The sequence below is a fragment of the Salvelinus namaycush genome, chromosome 38, assembly GCF_016432855.1.
Source record: "Salvelinus namaycush isolate Seneca chromosome 38, SaNama_1.0, whole genome shotgun sequence".
NCBI lineage: Eukaryota > Metazoa > Chordata > Actinopteri > Salmoniformes > Salmonidae > Salvelinus > Salvelinus namaycush.
In genome coordinates, this window is record NC_052344.1 from 2,970,534 (window position 1) to 2,988,637 (window position 18,104).

The 18,104-nt window shown below is 40.3% G+C and overlaps 1 protein-coding gene across 1 annotated transcript in view; it reads left to right on the forward strand.

Moving 5' to 3' along the window:
• LOC120031781 (mucin-2-like) overlaps window positions 1–18,104 on the forward strand; it is a 36,943-nt gene that overhangs the window by 7,321 nt on the left and 11,518 nt on the right. Inside the window, exons 4-26 of the mRNA XM_038977601.1 lie at window positions 3,127–3,202; window positions 5,582–5,810; window positions 6,467–6,596; window positions 6,748–6,811; window positions 7,697–7,779; window positions 8,170–8,353; window positions 8,501–8,626; window positions 8,861–8,981; window positions 10,556–10,691; window positions 10,805–10,882; window positions 10,986–11,193; window positions 11,390–11,539; window positions 11,843–11,937; window positions 12,074–12,206; window positions 12,854–13,097; window positions 15,058–15,098; window positions 15,218–15,306; window positions 15,441–15,595; window positions 16,059–16,197; window positions 16,371–16,475; window positions 16,705–16,902; window positions 17,144–17,386; window positions 17,736–17,892. Of these exons, the coding sequence (XP_038833529.1) occupies window positions 3,127–3,202; window positions 5,582–5,810; window positions 6,467–6,596; window positions 6,748–6,811; window positions 7,697–7,779; window positions 8,170–8,353; window positions 8,501–8,626; window positions 8,861–8,981; window positions 10,556–10,691; window positions 10,805–10,882; window positions 10,986–11,193; window positions 11,390–11,539; window positions 11,843–11,937; window positions 12,074–12,206; window positions 12,854–13,097; window positions 15,058–15,098; window positions 15,218–15,306; window positions 15,441–15,595; window positions 16,059–16,197; window positions 16,371–16,475; window positions 16,705–16,902; window positions 17,144–17,386; window positions 17,736–17,892 (3,184 nt within the window). The remainder of the gene's footprint in view (window positions 1–3,126; window positions 3,203–5,581; window positions 5,811–6,466; window positions 6,597–6,747; window positions 6,812–7,696; window positions 7,780–8,169; window positions 8,354–8,500; window positions 8,627–8,860; window positions 8,982–10,555; window positions 10,692–10,804; window positions 10,883–10,985; window positions 11,194–11,389; window positions 11,540–11,842; window positions 11,938–12,073; window positions 12,207–12,853; window positions 13,098–15,057; window positions 15,099–15,217; window positions 15,307–15,440; window positions 15,596–16,058; window positions 16,198–16,370; window positions 16,476–16,704; window positions 16,903–17,143; window positions 17,387–17,735; window positions 17,893–18,104) is intronic.

Genomic DNA, 18,104 nt, shown 5'->3' on the forward strand with positions numbered 1-18,104 from the left:
AGACTTGTGTTAGCTTCCTGAACTCACCCCTATGGGCTTTGGCTAAGTGAGCTAACACAGTCTTGTGACATGCTGGAGACCCGGTTTGAACCCAGTCAGTCACAAGAGCAAGATTGAATAGGGATTGGAAAAAATATCCTTAGAAGGGCAATGACATGGATAATTACTTATGGGGGCCAAGTTGCGGTTTTGGTGACACCCCCCTTCTAACATGTCCTGCGTGTCCTACGCTGCCTGTGATCATCATAGCCAAAACAGTTCAAATGCTAGAGCCACATTTATAGGAAGAAAATAAATTCAACATGCCACATTGGCTACAGAAACCACCAGAAGCTTCTGTTGACCACAGAGAGCGTTTGGTTCTTTCTGTTCTTCTCTACCTTTCCTGGCTGGCAAAGTACCTCAATGTTGTCTCTGGTTCTGAATCTGAATTTAGAAAACTGAATGTGAATGCATCTGTTAAGTTGCCTTCAGAAAGTATTCACACCCCTGGACTTTTTCCACATTTTGTTGTGTTACAGCCTGAGTTGAAAATTGATTAAATGTAGTTTTTTTGTCTCTGTCCATAATGTCAAGTGGAATTATGTTAATGTTATTTTTTTTTAACAAATTAATAAAAAAATGGAAAGCTGACATTAGTCAATAAGTATTCGACCCCTTTGTTATTGCAAGCCTGAATAAGTGCAGGAATAAAAATGTGTCACATAAGTTGCTTGGACTAATTCTATACGCAATTGATTGTTTATATTTTTATTATTTTTAACGACTACCTCATCTCTGTACCCCACACATAAAATTATCTGTAAGGTCCCTTTCAAACACAGATTCAACCACAAATGGATTACAGGCAATATTCACACTGAGCTAAAAGGTAGAGCTGCCGCTTTCAAGGAGCGGGAAGCTTTAATAAATCCCGCTATGCCCTCCGATGAACCATCAAACAGGCAAAGCATCAATTCAGGACTAAGATCGAATCGTACCGCACCGGCTCCAACGCTCACCGGATGTGGCAGGGCTTACAAGCTATTACAGAGTACAAAGGGAAGCACAGCCGAGAGCTGCCCAGTGACACGAGCTTACCAGACGAGCTAAATAACTTCTATGCTTGCTTCGAGGCAAGTAACACTGAAACGTGCATGAGAGCATCAGCTGTTTCCGAACAACAGTGTGATCACACTCTCTGCAGCCGATGTGAGTAACAGGTCAACATTCACAAGGCCGCAGGGCCAGATTACCGGGACGTGTACTCGGAGCATGCGCTGACCAACTGGCAAGTGTCTTCAATTACATTTTCAAACTCTCCCTGTGAGTCTGTAATACCAACATGTTTCAAGCAGACCACCATAGTCCCTGTGCCCAAGAACACTAAGGTAACCTGCCTAAATGACTACCGACTCGTAGCACTCACGTCTGTAGCCATGAAATGCTTTGAAAGGCTGGTCATGGCTCACATCAACACTTTATCCCAGAAACCCGAGACCCACTCCAATTTGCATAACGCACCAACAGATCCACAACTGATGCAATCTCTATTGCACTCCACACTGCCCTTTCACACCTGGACAAAAGGAACACCTACAGTGGGGCAAAAAAGTATTTAGTCAGCCACCAATTGTGCAAGTTCTCCCACTTAAAAAGATGAGAGAGGCCTGTAATAATTTGCAAATAAATTCATTAAAAATCCTACAATGTGATTTTCTGGATTTTTTTTCTCTCATTTTGTCTGTCATAGTTGAAGTGTACCTATGATGAAAATTACAGGCCTCTCTCATCTTTTTAAGTGGGAGAACTTCCACAATTGGTGGCTGACTAAATACTTTTTGCCCCACTGTATGTGATAATGCTATTCATTGACTACAGCTCAGCATTAAACACCATGGTGCCCTTAAAGCTCATCACTAAGCTAAGGACCCTGGAACTAAACACCTCCCTCTGCATCTGGATCCTGGACTTCCTGACGGGCCGCCCCCAGGTGGTAAGGGTAGGTAACAACACATCCGCCACGCTGATCCTCAACACGGGGGCCCCTCAGGGGTGCGTGCTCAGCCCCCTCCTGTACTCCCTGTTCACTCATGACTGCACGGCCAGGCACGACTCCAACACCATCATTAAGTTTGCTGAAGATACAACAGTGGTAGGCTTGATCACCGACAACAATGAGACAGTCTATAGGGAGGAGGTCAGAGACCTGACCATGTGGTTACATGGACAACAACCTCTCCCTAAATGTGATCAAGACAAAGGAGATGATTGTGGACTACAGGAAAAGGAGGACCGGGCACGCCCCCATTCTCATCGACGAACTGAGTCCTTTCTACCTCTTCCTTTTCTACTTGATGAAATTCGAACATGCATTGCCTCTCCTTCATGATACAATATTTTATAAGGGTATATGACATGGAACCATCAGTTGAAATCATAGCATTCCTCAACTTGTTCACTTTAAAACAGTTACAGAGTTTAATGGCTGTGATAGGAGAAATTTTAGGATGGATAATACACATTATAGTTACTCCACAATACTAACCTAATTGACAGATTGTAAAAAACGGGAGCCTGTACAGAAGAGGAATATTCCAAAACATGCATCCTGTTTGCAACAAGGCACTAAAGTTATAATATAAAATATAAAATATTACATTCAATTTCAATACCATAATAGAAATTCAAAATTATGGAATTCAAATACAATTTATTTTGGCACTGAAATCGCTCCATATGTTCAGCTGGAGGATACAACGTTGTGCAGCGTTCAGATAGAAATACAGCATGTAGAACAAACACTCCTCTCTGTCATGTAGAATAAGGAATTGTATCAGCTCTATTCATGAAAGTTCAACAATGTTAGTTTACGGAACATGGCCCTGATAAAGGATTGGATGTCATTAGTTTAAAATTCCTCAAAGAAACCAAAGATTAAACATTCAACTCATTCCCCCACCGAGTCCCTATAGAGTTAATAGCAATTCCTTTCCAGTTAAAACTTTTCCTGCATATCGGTTTATTTCCTGGTCTTTTCAAAGCAGGTGGGTCAGAGAAGGGTATAAAAGACCAGAGATAAGTGCAGTTCAGTGAATTGTGCTGTGGTTCTGTCACACTGTCTCTCCCTCTCTGTCTCTCATTAAGACTGGTGAGCTAGGGAGCATGGTTCCTCCAGGGTGGACTCTGGTGGCTGTCTTACTTTCTCTTGTCTCAGGTACAGGTAGGTCTTCTTTGAAACTTGACTGTGATTTTTTTTTTTTATACATTTTTATCCGGATTAACTGATTGTCCCCACTGCAAATGTATATATGGTCAAATGAGTTATTACTGTACAGAATTGTACTCCAGTTTGCATATGGATGGGCTGGCATATTAATATTTTGTTATTTCTAGTTCTAGGCCCAGTTGGTTCTGTTTCAACCTCTGATACCCATCAAAGTAAGTAAAGTACCTTCCTCTAAATTACATATACATAGAGGGACAGTTTCCCAGACACAGATTAAGGCTAGTCCTGGACTAAAAAGCTCTTTCATTGGAGAATCTCCATTGAGAATGATTTTTTGTTCTCGACCAAACTTAATCCGTGTCTGGGAAACCGGCCCATAAAGGGCAACTCCGACACTTTACAACCTCATATTCATTGACTCCAGCACCAAACCAGTCTACATATGTGAAAACGGTAAGTTTCTTTGATCTGTGGTTAAAAAGATACTGTAAGAAGAAAGGTCCTAAAAAATGCTTCACAGGGTAGGATTACAAGTAAGAGTTTCAAAACCTGCACGGTATTTTCTTGCTCCCCACGTCCTCATGAATCTCATAGTGCTTGAAAATCACTGTTTTCAAAACTTTAGATTGCTCATACTAAAAATAATATATAGACATATATTTTTTTATATGTATGTAAATGTATTTAATTATACATATGTAAATTATAGATATCTAAATATACGTTTAAGCTTTATATTTACATATATTTAAATGTACATAAATATATTGACATAGTACAAAATTGGTAATTTTTATATATATATATATAAATATGTGGTGTGGAAATACATTTTGACAGCATGCTGTGGTAGCTAGTAAAATATATTCCAAAAAATATATGTTGTCATGTAATTTAATTAATGGAAAATTTAGCTTTTTAACTTACATACCATAGCTAGGCTACATTAAAATACAATGTATAAAACTACAAAGTTCAGCACAAAATCACAATACATGATGGACAAGGAGTGCTTTCAATAATCATATTTTTTTTGCTCAAATAACTTGGTCCATTGTTGAATTGTCACTGGAAGCTCTCATCTGAAATATAAAATATAATGTACAAATTACCTCTGTGCACTTAACATCTGTATTTGAAAATTATGTATTTTAACAAAATGTAAACTTACAATGCAGATTCCTTCACCTCCAATGTTCATTTTCTGACTCGCATGTTGAGACAGAGTCAGAGAAACAATTCCACACAAGATGAAGAATAAATAAGGGGTTAATTTTCATGAACATATTTTAATTTAACTCGGAACTAGCTCGATAAATTATACAAAAGACTACTTACATTGACTGGAGTCTGTCCATAGGCAGCTGAGGTGCCAGACCAGAACAATCCACTGCAGGAGGGAACATTTTGATTATTTTTTGCTGGAAATAATCTAGCTAGCTAGCCAGTTCTATCAGAGACACCCATCCCTCACTAAAGCTAGCTAGGTTAGCTAGCTACACTGGTTCTTCCTTTAAAAGTTACATACTGTAGCACAGCTTGCTGGGTGCCAGAGAATTCTATTGCACGTTATTTAAGTGTCAGCCTGTAACGGTCGTCTTGTGGTGAATGAGCGGACCAAGGCGCAGCGGGTGATGAATACATAATGAATTTATTAAATGAAAGACGAAACACGAAGAACACTTGAATTGATTACAAAATAACAAACGACGTAGACTGACCTGAACAAGAACTTACATAAACACGAAGAACGCATGAAACAGGAACAGACTACCTAAAATGAACGAACAAACGAAACAGTCCCGTGTGGTAGACGTAGACACAGACACAGGAACAATCACCCACAAACAAACGGTGTGAACAGCCTACCTTTATATGGTTCTCAATCAGAGGAAACGTCAAACACCTGTCCCTGATTGAGAACCATATAAGGCTAATTACCAATAAACCTAAACATAGAAACACATAACATAGACTACCCACCCAGCTCACGTCCTGACCAACTAAACAAAGTAAAACGAAGGCAAATAAGGTCAGGAACGTGACACAGCCATTGTTGCCAGAATGACGCAATTTACCATAATCTGCCACCATCTACCACAAACGGTTGCGGCATAAGCTCAAAACTTTTAAAGGAAGAACCACTGTAGCAAGCAACACATTGATTGGCTAGCCAAGATTATTTAACAATAACTTTGGAAATTAAATGATATCTAATGCATACATAACATTAACTCTACTGAACTCTACTCAACGTAAATGTTCAAGGCAATTGAAAAGGTTGAAAAGTGACGGAGTTTCCCTTTAAGTTCAGTTTTTCTATGTGGATTTTTTACTGCAGAAGACGTTTGACTCTTCTCTGTTTGTTTCCAGATGTGTGTAAGACTTTCGGCAGTGGAGTCGTCCAGATGTTCAACGGAACTGTATTCTACGTCCGCTCCACCTGTCCGTTCACGCTGACACGTTTTACTCACAACCGGGTGGACTGTGACATCACCGTGCGTCGAGGTGAAAACGGCCTGCTGGAATATGTCGAGATCAACGTCAACAAGATCCAGACCCGGATTCTGTACAATGGAACCATCTTCGTCGAGCAGAGAATGTTTGTGTTTTTATTTACTCTATTTTATTCTATTTTAATTCTGTTAAATGATGTCTAATTATTTACTCATAAAAAAACAGATAACACAATAAAGGGGTAGTTGCAAAGATCCAGATATTGTCACTTTTCATATAAAATCATGCATAACACAGTTCAGGAGTGGGTCTTCAAGATCCAGATAAAGTTAACTGTAAAGCTGGATTTAAAACATGTTTGGTGGATGTATGTATCCTGTATTGAATGTGATTTTTAATCCAATGTGCTTAATCGTGGTCTGTGATGCTGCCAATTACACTATTACTTGAAAGCAAGTGATTACATTGAATAGTGAAATGTCTGTCCTTCACAGTTTTTTGACGTCTGTGATGACTTGTAACTGTAATTATCTTACATAAGCTGCTAGCTCTAAGCGGAAATAATGAATGGATGAATCTGGTTACCTTCAAATGCACCAAGGTGATGCAGTTACATACATCATTAATCTGAGAGCTCTAGCATGACCAAGTTATTAATTACACATTTCACCAAATATTAGCTAGACTTTCCTGCCCTTTTCTTCACACCAACAAAATATACAGTCTAAAATTATCATTAACCTACGTGGCATTGAGGATGATGATGATTGATGACGATTGACTATGACGTGTTTGTCACAGGGTGTCCCTTCCCTACGATCACACCTATCAACATGTGTTCCAGTACGGTATCAACACCAAGCTGAGGAGCACTGTTCTACCTCTGTCTGTCATCTGGAGCAGTGTGGGTGTGGGCATCGACTCTCTCTGGGTGAGTGATCCATGAACAGCTTCAAATACATCGTTGTTACCTATTATTTAATCTCTCATGCCGTCCTTAACAAATTTGATTAGGTTCCTGGTGCCGAGATTACCTATTAATGCATGATTGATTGACTGGTCCCTGGTCTGTCCTCTAACAGGTGAAACTGGAGCAGGAGCTTGTCCTTGGAATGACTGGACTCTGTGGACGACCAGATATACCAGGTCGATTACCTATTACAAATATTTTTTGTACCTCTTCTAAATATATACAGTAACAGTCAAAACACCTACTCATTCAAGGGTTTTTCTTTATTTGTACTATTTTCTACATTGTAGAATAATAGTGGACATCAATATTATGAAATAACACACATGGAATCATATAGTAAAAGAAAAGTGTTAAACAAATCAAAATATATTTTATATTTGAGATTCTTCAAAGTAGCCACCCTTTGCCCTGATGACAGCTTTGCACACTCTTGGCATTCTCTCAACCAGCTTCAACTGGAATGCTTTTCCAACAGTCTTGAAGGAGTTCCCACATATGCTGATCACTTGTTGGCTGCTTTTCCTTCACTCTGCGGTCCAACTCATCCCAAACCATCTCAATTGGGTTGAGGTCGCGTGATTGTGAAGAATCTAAAATCTAAAATATGTTTTGATTTGTTTAACACTTTTTTGGTTACTACATGATTCCATATGTGTTATTTCATGGTTTTGATGTCTTCACTATTATTCTACAATGTAGAAAATAGTAAAAATAAATAAAATCCCTTGAATGAGTACTGTAGGTGTGGCCAAACCTTTGACTGGTACTGTATATATATATATATATATATATATATATATATATATATATATATATATATATATATATATACTGATATATATTTACTGTATATCACGTTGTATACATATGGATTGTCTAAGTAATCTGCAAAATGCAGTATGGAGAAAAATACAGTGAACAGCCTCTTGAATATCAATTGTCTGGGCGCTAACTACACTTCTTGATGTTAGCTGTGCGCTAACTACACTTCTTGCTGTAAACTGCACTTTAACTACACTTCAGTGTACTAACTACTCTATATTTTCCTGCAAAATTAGATGACCGTCAGCGATTGATTGCAGAGAGTGTTCTGTCAGAGGACGGGTGCCAGATCATGGACTCCCTCCTTACTAAGAGCACGGTACATTTCCTGAATTATGTTCTACGTTCCAAATGACACCCCATTCTCTATCTAGTGCACTTCTTTTTGACCACTATATAGGTAATAGGATGCTATTTGGGACGTGGACCACCGTTTGAATCTGGTGGTAAAGTACTAGTATGACTGCTTGGGGTCTCTGGTATTGCGTGCTTGGCCTCAAGGTTATGGCTTGGTAAATAACACTAGACTTCTGGGGAATGGTAATGAATGGATCTAAGACATAGAACCCTACAATTTTCTGGCAAGCCTTGATGTTAATATTTCTATATAGATAATGACATGTTGCTGTAACGTAGGTTATACTGTTTTGAAGTCTGCACTAGTGTTTTACAGTATGATGTACTGTATGTATTATGTATTATTTAATAGGTCTGTCAGAAGTTCATCTCCAACTACGTTGAATGTCTGCAGGCTAACACAAGCAAATACATAACTCTTTGTAAAGAGAATATTTACGGACATGAACAAGAGCATTATGTAGGATGTGCGTTCTACAAAGAAATTGCCCATCGGTGTCAGACCAGCTATGCTTGGAGGACCTTGACACACTGCCGTAAGTAAATCAGTTCAGAAAAAAGCTGTTAGTTTATAAATATGTTATGAACAGTTGTAACACATTATAATGACTATTAATCTTGTTAAAGTAAGTTTGTCTTTAACAAATTCTTAAAGACTTGTGTGTCTGTCTGTTGTGAAACAGCTGAGTTCAGTTGCCCAGGAGAACTACACTTTGAGGAGCAGGGTGATGCGTTTGTTCCCACCTGTTCCAACCCAGCACCTAGAACCAATGATCAGGACATCACCAGCACCTGTGTCTGCCCCCAAGGTAGGCCTTACACTGTAATCCAGAGAAACACAGTTTCAAGTGTAGTCTAAAGTGTAAAAGGTTTCTTTAAAATATTAATTGTAACTGAGCAGACAATGTCTTTACAAGCAGATCTGCACTGCTTTTAAGATTACCGTCACATATTAAGCAATCTGCCGGGATACAATTTTAAACATTATCTTTAATGTTACAATCACATAAGGTTGATGAGGGTTTTAAATGGCTATGTTTCAGGACAGGTATTGAACGATCGAGCGGAGGGCCATTACTGTGTAAGTGTGTCAGCCTGCCCATGTGTGTACGCCGGGAGGAACTATGCACCTAGGGAAGAACGCAGAACTAAATGCCAGACCTGGTGAGAGAATCAGAACTCAGGAGTCTATTTTGGACCAGAGCACTATGTGGTTTTAGTCAAAAGTATTGCACTAGAGTATGCAGTGCCTTCGAAAACTATTGAGACCCCTTGACTTTTTCCACATTTTGTTACATTACAGCCTTATTCTAAAATTAATTAAATAAATAAAAATACTCAACAATCTACACATAATACCCCATAATGACAAAGTGAAAACAGGTTTTTAGAAATGTTTGCAAATGTATTACATTTAAAAAAAACTTAAATACTTAAAGTATTCAAACCCTTTGCTATGAGACTCGAAATTGAGCTCAGGTGCATCCTGTTTCCATGAATCATCCTTGAGATATTTCAACAACTTGATTGGAGTCCACCTGGGGTAAATTCAATTGATTGGACATAATTTGGAAAGGCACACACCTGTCTATATACGGTCCCACAGTTGACAGTGCATGTCAGAGCAAAAACCAAGCCATGAGGTCGAAGGAATTGTCCATAGAGCTCCGAGACAGGATTGTGTCGAGGCACAGCTCTGGGGAAGGGTGCCAAAACATTTATGCAGCATTGAAGGTCCCCTAGAGCACAGTGGCCTCCATAATTCTTAAATGAAAGAAGTTTGGAACCACCAACACTCTTCCTAAAGCTGGCCGCCCAGCCAAACTGAGCAATCGGGAGAGAAGGGCCTTGGTCAGGGAGGTGACCAAGAATCTAATGGTCTCTGACAGAGCTCAAGAGTTCCTCTATGGATATGGGAGAACCTTCCAGAAGGACAACCATCTCTGCAGCACTCTATCAATCAGGCCTTTATGGCAGTGGCCAGACGGAAGCCACTCCTCAGTAAAAGGCACATGACAGCCCGCTTGGAGTTTTCCAAAAGGCACCTAAAGACTCTCAGACCATGAGAAACAAGATTTGCTGGTCTGATGAAACCAAGAATGCCAAATGTCACGTCTGGAGGAAACCTGGGACCATCCCTACGGTGAAGCATGGTGGTGGCAGAATCATGCTGTGGGTGTGTTTTTTCAGCGGTAGAGACTGTGAGACTAGTCAGGATTGAGTGGCCTGCCAGAGCCCGGACTTGAACCTGTTCGAACATCTCTGGAGAGACTTGAAAATAGCTGTGCAGTGACTATGCCCATCCAACCTGACAGAGATTGAGAGGATCTGCAGAGAAGAATGGGAGAAACTCTCCAAATACAGGTGTGCCAAGCGTGTAGCGTCATACCCTAGATGACTCGGGGATGTAATTGCTGCCAAAGGTGCTTCAACAAATTACTGAGTAAAGGGTCTGGATACTTATGTATATTTTTTATATACAAATTAGCAAACATTTCTAAACTGTTTTTTTGCTTTGTCATTATGGGGTATTGTGTGTAGATAGATAAAGGAAAAAAAAGAATTAATACGTTTTAGAGTAAGTCTGTAACCTAAGAAAATGTGGGAAAAGTCAAGGGGTCTGAATACTTTCCGAAGGATGTTATTTGTGAACTAGCCAGACTTCTCATTGAATTTTGTCCATTTATTGATTTTGTCCTGATCAAAATGTAACGTGATACTCATTTATTTCTCTACAGTGAGTGCGACAATGGCAAGTGGAAATGCTCTCAGAACAGCTGCCCTAGTAGGTGTGTGATTGAAGGGCAGTTTGTGACCACGTTCGATGGGAAACAGTATGCCCTTCCCGGTAAATGCACATACATGGCCTCTAAGGTAAATCAATAGATTTTCATCTCACAGCACTATGGTAATTTTGAGTTGTACTCATACAGTACTTTCACCTAAAGTACTAACTTCCCTTATTCTTTACGAATGAAATAAAACAGGGTTTTAATTGGACGATATCCATACATTTTTCTGAGACGACGTCCTCCATCCAAAACGTGTTTCTTCAGATTTACCAGGTACTGTTTGTCTGCTTGTAACTTTTGCTTCCCCCTTTACATTCAAAGTCTGTTCGTGATCATCGACAACATCTAAAACACTTTTTTTGTTGATCAATTACAGAATACCTACAGATTCTCTCACAACAGTGTACAGTTTGAGAAAGAGGAAATCCGAGAGCTACATCAGTCAGACAATGCCATCGTGTTCTGGCAGTCATCCATGTACGTCCAGGTATTGACATCCTTTGGCATGAAGATCCAAGTACAGATGTCTCCAGACCTCCAGCTCTATATCACACTACCACAGAGTGAAGTAGGGATGCCAGAAGGTACTTTGCGTTCATCATTATAATGATTCTGCATCATATATTATCACTATATATGATCATTGTAATTACATATTATCATTGTCATATCAGTATTTAAGTCACATTGACTGAATCCTGTGAACAAACAAACAAATTATGTCATGTATCTGGTCATTTCTGTACTGTAAAGTAAAGTGGTAACTTTTCCTTTTACTAGGACTTTGTGGAAACTACAATACCGATACCACTGATGACTTCACCACAAGCAGTGGTATCGTAGAAAACGCAGCGGAACCGTTTGCGCTGTCCTGGAGTGTAGGGGACTGTCCTGTTAACATACCTAAAGTCTGCATCAGCACCGACAACGGTAAAGTCCCTCTGAAGGCTTCATGACTTAAAAAATAGGTTCTCACATGCGTTCCGTAGCTTTTTCTATGAAGGAAATGAATCAGTTTGTTTTAATAACTTTATGAAGATAATGCATGTAGTGACAAAATGTGTCACTTTTACATAGTGTTATAGCTCTTTTTTGGTACATTACATAGTCTACATGACTGCAAGAATGAGGGGAATGTGAATGTGTCTTGCAATACGACATAGTGTAGAAATGGAAAAATCCTAATTCTGTTTTTGTGCTTCTTAATCTAACATGTGGACGATTATCTCTCAGAAATATTTGCAGATGAGAAGTGCCACCCCTTGAGAGACCCCAGTGGGATTTTCGCCAAGTGCTACGATCACGTGCCTACTGACAATTACCACAAGGCAAGGATGAACTAATACCAACAAATCTTGAGAACTTTTTATACATCGATTAAGGTCAAACAAACATACATATTTGAATTGGTATTTACCTTGTATTTAACTAGGAAATGATGATGTAACAACTTCATGTTTGCAGGCTTGTATCCAGAGAACGTGTACCTGTGGAACTGGGCTGCAGCAGTGTTTGTGTGTGGCCCTGGCAAATTATGCTAAAGCCTGTGCCAACCAGGGAATCACAGTGGGTGACTGGAGAAGGGCCACCAACTGCAGTGAGTAACACCCATCGAATTAGCAATTAGAGTACTAGAATGGACATTAACCTTCTTATAACGGTATAAAAGGTCAGACATTTTGGTAAGCCAGTGGTCAGCCAGTGCTGTGATACGATATTGTGTAAAACAATATACTTGAATATTATTTGCACAGTATGTTTGTTAGGTGGAATGATTCCAATAATGTTTCTAATTTACATTCCATACGAACAATGCAGTCAATCCACAGCCATACACTGGCTGAAATGAGTTTGTGATAGGACTTAGACACGTTGTAAACGCAAACAAGTACTGATATTGTATCGTATGATAGCAATCACAGCTTTCCAAGAAAACAAACATTGAGAAATGTATGGTGTGTCAAGATATATTTTATAGGCTATTTATACAGAACATTGGTATAAAACCTGTGTAAACTGTATTTATATGACAATATTTTAGATTGACAATAATTCTATTACACAATTTCTGATATACTGTATCACATTACTTTTATTTCCCTGCAAAAGTAAAAACAGGAAATGCATCAACTGCTTCTCTATTGCCATTCATTCCAATTAAACTGGTTTGGATTTCTCTCTGACCAATATTTCTGCCATTTTCTGTAAATGTTTACTAACATGAATGTAATTTTGGATTTCCAGCGGTATCGTGTGAGAACAATCAGAGGTTTGACTACGAAATGCAGGCGTGCAACAGCACCTGTCTCTCCCTATCCCGGCCAGACCCCAGGTGTGGGGTGGAGGATGCACCTGTGGAGGGCTGTGGCTGCCTGGAGGGCACTCATCTGACCGGGGGGCTCACCTGTACCTCGAAGGCCCAGTGTCCATGTCACCATCAGGGAGGAGTCACACCACCAGGACCTGTTATCATCGATGGACGACAGTGGTGAGTTCCTCTTACGTACTGCTATGGAGGTGTCATTACAGATGACAATGTCAGCATAAATAATTTGACTCTTGCACAAAAAACAGGAGATCCTATTACAAAACATGCTACTGTTTGTTATTATTGTTATTACGTTTATTTGAACAGGGACAATGTACAGCAAAACATAAGTCTCAATACACTTGAGAAAAGATGCGTTGGACCAGATTTATTCAACAGCTAATTTCCATCTGAAGTCCCCGGCATGGTAACATATAAACAAGAAAACACATTATATACGGACAGACAACACACAAACATTAGACACATTTTCGTATTCTTCTTAGAAATAATAACAAAAACAGAGGTCAGGATATACAGATACGTTTACAGACAAAAGTCAAGATATTGCACATAATCATTGGACACATTTCTATTGGAACCATAAGTTGTAAAAAACAGCAACAAAAACAAGCAGCAAAGAAAAAGGTTACAAACCTGCTCTTCTTCATACTGCTTTTTGTGTAAAAGCACTGACACTAGTCACCATTTTTCGTTATCTGGTAGTTGGTTCCAGTGGTGAACAGCTTTTAAAGAATGCTGATTTTGGGCAAAAACTGTTCTACAGACTGGAACTCTACAGTTTCCATTCACTTCTCTACTAGTATGTGATCCTATATATATATAGTGCCTTGAAAAACTATTCATCCTAGTGACGTTTTTCCTATTTTGTTGCATTACAACCTGTAATTTAAATCGATTTTTATTTGGATGTCATGTAATGGACGTACACAAAATAGTCCAAATTGGTGAAGTGAAATTTAAAAAATTACTTGTTTATACAACTAAAATTATACAAAATAAAATACGAAAAAGTGGTGCGTGCTTACGTATTCACCCCCTTTGCTATGAAGCCGCTAAATAAGATCTGGTGCAACCAATTACCTTCAGAAGTCACATTATTAGTTAAATAAAGTCCACCTGTGTGCAATCTAAGTGTCACATGATCGGTCACATGATCTCAGTGTATTGTGGCAGACCAGGTGGTTTGGTCAAGGCGTTTACACAGATCAGACACGGACAGAGTAGGATTAGCTCGGTTACAAGGGTGTTTATTAAGTAAAAATCAAAAGAAAAGGATAGATCTCCCCCATGAGACCCTCTCCGACATACCGTCTTCAGGGCTCCGGGTCTTGCTGTATCCTGCTTGGCACACAAACGTCTTCGCTCGGGCACCGTCTCCAACTACACGAAAGTCACCTTACTTCCCCCAGTCCTCTCCTGTGTGCTGCCCTTTTGGCAGCTTTATGGGGCTTGTACAGCTGGTGAGCAATCAGCCCCAATTAGTCCTGGACGGAGAGCCCGTCGAGACCTGGCAGGTCCAGCAGATGGAGCCATCGCCTCGTGATGTATACTCCGTCTGTCACCAGGCCTCGACGAGTCTTCCCCTGGTGGCTGACCTGCTGTACCCACAGTATATATACACCTGTTCTGAAATGCCCCAGAGTCTGCAACACCACTAAGCAAGAGGCACCACCAAGCAAGCGATACCATGAACAAAGTTGTGGAGAAGTACAGATCAGGGTTGAGTTATAAAAAAAGATCCGAAACTTTGAACATCCCACGGAGCACCATTAAATCCATTATTAAAAAATGCAAAGAAGCAATCCTGCTGACCCTGGGACTGAACACCTCCCTCTGCAACTGACTGGATCCTGGACTTCCAGATGGGCCACCCCCAGGTGTTGAGGGTAGGCAACAACACATCTGTCACTCTGACCCTCGACATGGGCGCCCCTCAGGGTTACGTGCTTAGTCTCCTCCTGTACTCCCTGTTCACCCACAACTGCGTGGCCGCGCAGGATTCCAACACCACCATTACGTTTGCTGATGACACAGCGGTGGTTGGCCTGATCACTGATGACGATCAGACAGCCTATACACCAACATCTTACATCCACCTTTTTATACTCTTTTGCAGCAAATGTGAGGATGGAGAATTGCTGTGCTCTGAAGATTGTGGTAAATATATATTTTTATTTAATAGCCTCTTGATGGTCTAATTCTTACATGATATTGCAGTATTTTTGTGTGTTTGATATGCCTTCAAATATAATACTGTATGCTACTGTCTGTTTCAGGTTGCACCCAGGGGAAGGTTTGTGTGCATTGCTCACAATTATCCATAGACACAGCTCAAACAACATGTGCCAGTCTGAGCAAACCAACAGTAAGTTCACAGTTAATATAAAAAATGCAATAAAAAGTTAATATTTCATGCTAGCCCAAAAGTAGAACTGAAAACTGTTCATTGATTCAATTAGCATTGAATTGTAATGAGACACTCATCTTCTTTGTTCCCAGAGTGCTGTTCAGAGTTGTACAAGTGGCTGTTACTGTCCAGGGGGCCAGTTGGAAGACCATAGGGGTGTGTGTGTCACTGTGGACAACTGCACCTGTCAGTACAGCGGCAGAGTGTTCAAAGCGGGACAGAGTGTCAAGACCAACTGTAGAACATGGTGAGTGAGCCACAACTGTTGCCTTGCTACTTCTGCAGTGTGTATCAATGTGTATCAATTACAGACTATCTGTACGAACATCAGGAAGTGTTTGTCTGATTCTAAGCTGAAGCAAAGATATTATAGATAGTGTTTCATACTTACTGTCTGAAATATAATCCATAATTTGAATCCAAACCTCTACTTAAGTTGATTTTTCACGTAGCCTAGTGGTTAGAGCTTTGTACTACTAACCGAAAGGTTGCAAGATCGAATTGCTGTCGTTCTGCCCGTGAACAAGGCAGTTAACCCACTGTTCCTAGGCCGCCATTGAAAATAAGAATTTGTTCTTAACTGACTTGCCTAGTTAAATAAAGGTAAAATAAAATTAAAACTAACATCAATACATGATTAAGCAAAAATGTATACTGAAGTGGAAGTTCAGAATCGCCAACCTAAAAGTTTGTCTCCATCCACTTCCCAGCACCTGCCACCATGCCCAGTGGAGCTGTGTAGATGAACCATGCCCTGGTACATGCCTGGTGTATGGAAACGGACACTATCAAACCTTCGACTCTAAATGGTACCGCTACGATGGGAACTGTCAGTACACATTAGTGGAGGTGAGTCACAGAAGGCAATCTGATATCACCTTTTCATTGGGTTATCAAGCAGTGTTGTTTATTTTGTTAGGGATATTTGTTTTGTTTTCTATTCTATACTGCTGTGAAATTAACGGTACTGCTTCTTTACAAAAAACATCTACAATTCTGCTGTTTTCCTCCTTCTCTCATAGGATGGCTGTGGTAGTGAAGCCGGCTCGTTTTCTGTCAAAGTGGAGAGTGTCCCGTGCTGTGACGAGGCTCTGACCTGTTCCCGGACCATCGTGTTAGACCTGCTGGTAATACACTTAGCTCACTTCTCTCCTCTGTCATGCCATGCTTTTGAAGTCCATTATTATTAAATAGAACTACCCCTCAGTTTGTTCGGGATGTGTTTTGTTAATAGGACTAAGCACCACTTGGGATCACCAGATAGATATTAATTGTATTGATTAACGTATGTGGTAGTAGGACTGTAATATGGAGAGTTATTAACTTCATTAATGAGGTGTTTGTCTTTTCTCTCAGGGTAATGTCACTCTGACTCTGAATGAAATGAAGGTGACGAGACGGCTCCAAGGGGGATGGGCTTCTCTGGAGGCTGAGCCTCTGTACTCCACCCACACTGTGGGCCTCTACATCATGATCTCAGTGCCTTCGAGAGGACTAACCCTCATCTGGGACAAACACACCAGACTTACCGTCATACTGGACGACCGTTGGAGGGTGAGTTCTCTCTATCTAGACGTTAAAGATGTAACCTGTAAGATTTCCCTATTGCTCGTTGATCATTTCAACTACTGAAATATCATTGCAACTGCTGAAATATAATTTCATATCTACTAAGTACTGTTTAGTATTAAGCTATGGTTAAGTTTGCACAGCTCTCTTGCCTAAGTTAGTAACTCATGAATTAATTTGATTATTATTAAGTTTATTACCTAATTAATCAGCTGTACTTTCACAGAACCGAGTGTGTGGACTTTGCGGGAACTTCGATTCCAACGAGATGAACGATCTGCAGATAAGCGGGTCATCGGTGGTGTCCAGCCCCCTCGCCTTCGGCAACAGCTGGAAGACGGCCACACCCCCCTGCTCTGACGTGACCAATGAGGTGTTTCCGTGCCAGCGCCACTCCTACTGCTCCGCCTGGGCCGAGAGACGCTGTATGATCCTCAGGGGAGACACCTTTAAGGACTGCCACTTGAAGGTACAGTTCGCTTAAAAGGACAGGTCACCCCAAACGTTAAACACCTTTTATTAAGGACTGCCAAAGAGATACGCTTAAAAGGTTAGTTTACCCCAAACATCACACACCTCCACTTAAAGGTAGGCTTAAAGGCATAGTTCACCACAAACATGTGGGTCCTTTGTAGCTCAGTTGGTAGATTATGGTGCTTTCAATGCCAGGATAGTGGGTTTGATTCCCACGTACACCCATACAAGGTATTTTAAATGTTTATGTACCCCTAAATGCATCTGCGAAATTGCATGTATTATATTATTATGTAACACATTTAAGGAGACATTCAGGTAAGATGTTCTGCTTTGTTCTCCAGGTGGACCCAGAGCCCTACTACCAGGCCTGTGTGTTGGAGTCGTGCTCCTGTGAGTTTGAGGGGAAGTTTTTGGGTTTCTGTACGGCCGTGGCGGCCTACGCTGAGGCATGCAGTGACCAGGACGTGTGTGTACGCTGGAGAACGCCAGACATGTGCCGTACGTAACAGATCACAACTGACACAAATATTATCCTCAATATATCATTTAAAAGTAATGCTTTATTGTTATTTTTTAAATAAGTATGAGCCTGCCCAGGATAGTCTTTCAATTAAATGCTACTTACATTTGAAGTCAAAAGTTTACACACACTTAGGTTGGAGTCATTAAAACTCATTTTTCAACCACTCCACAAATGTCTTGTTAGCAAA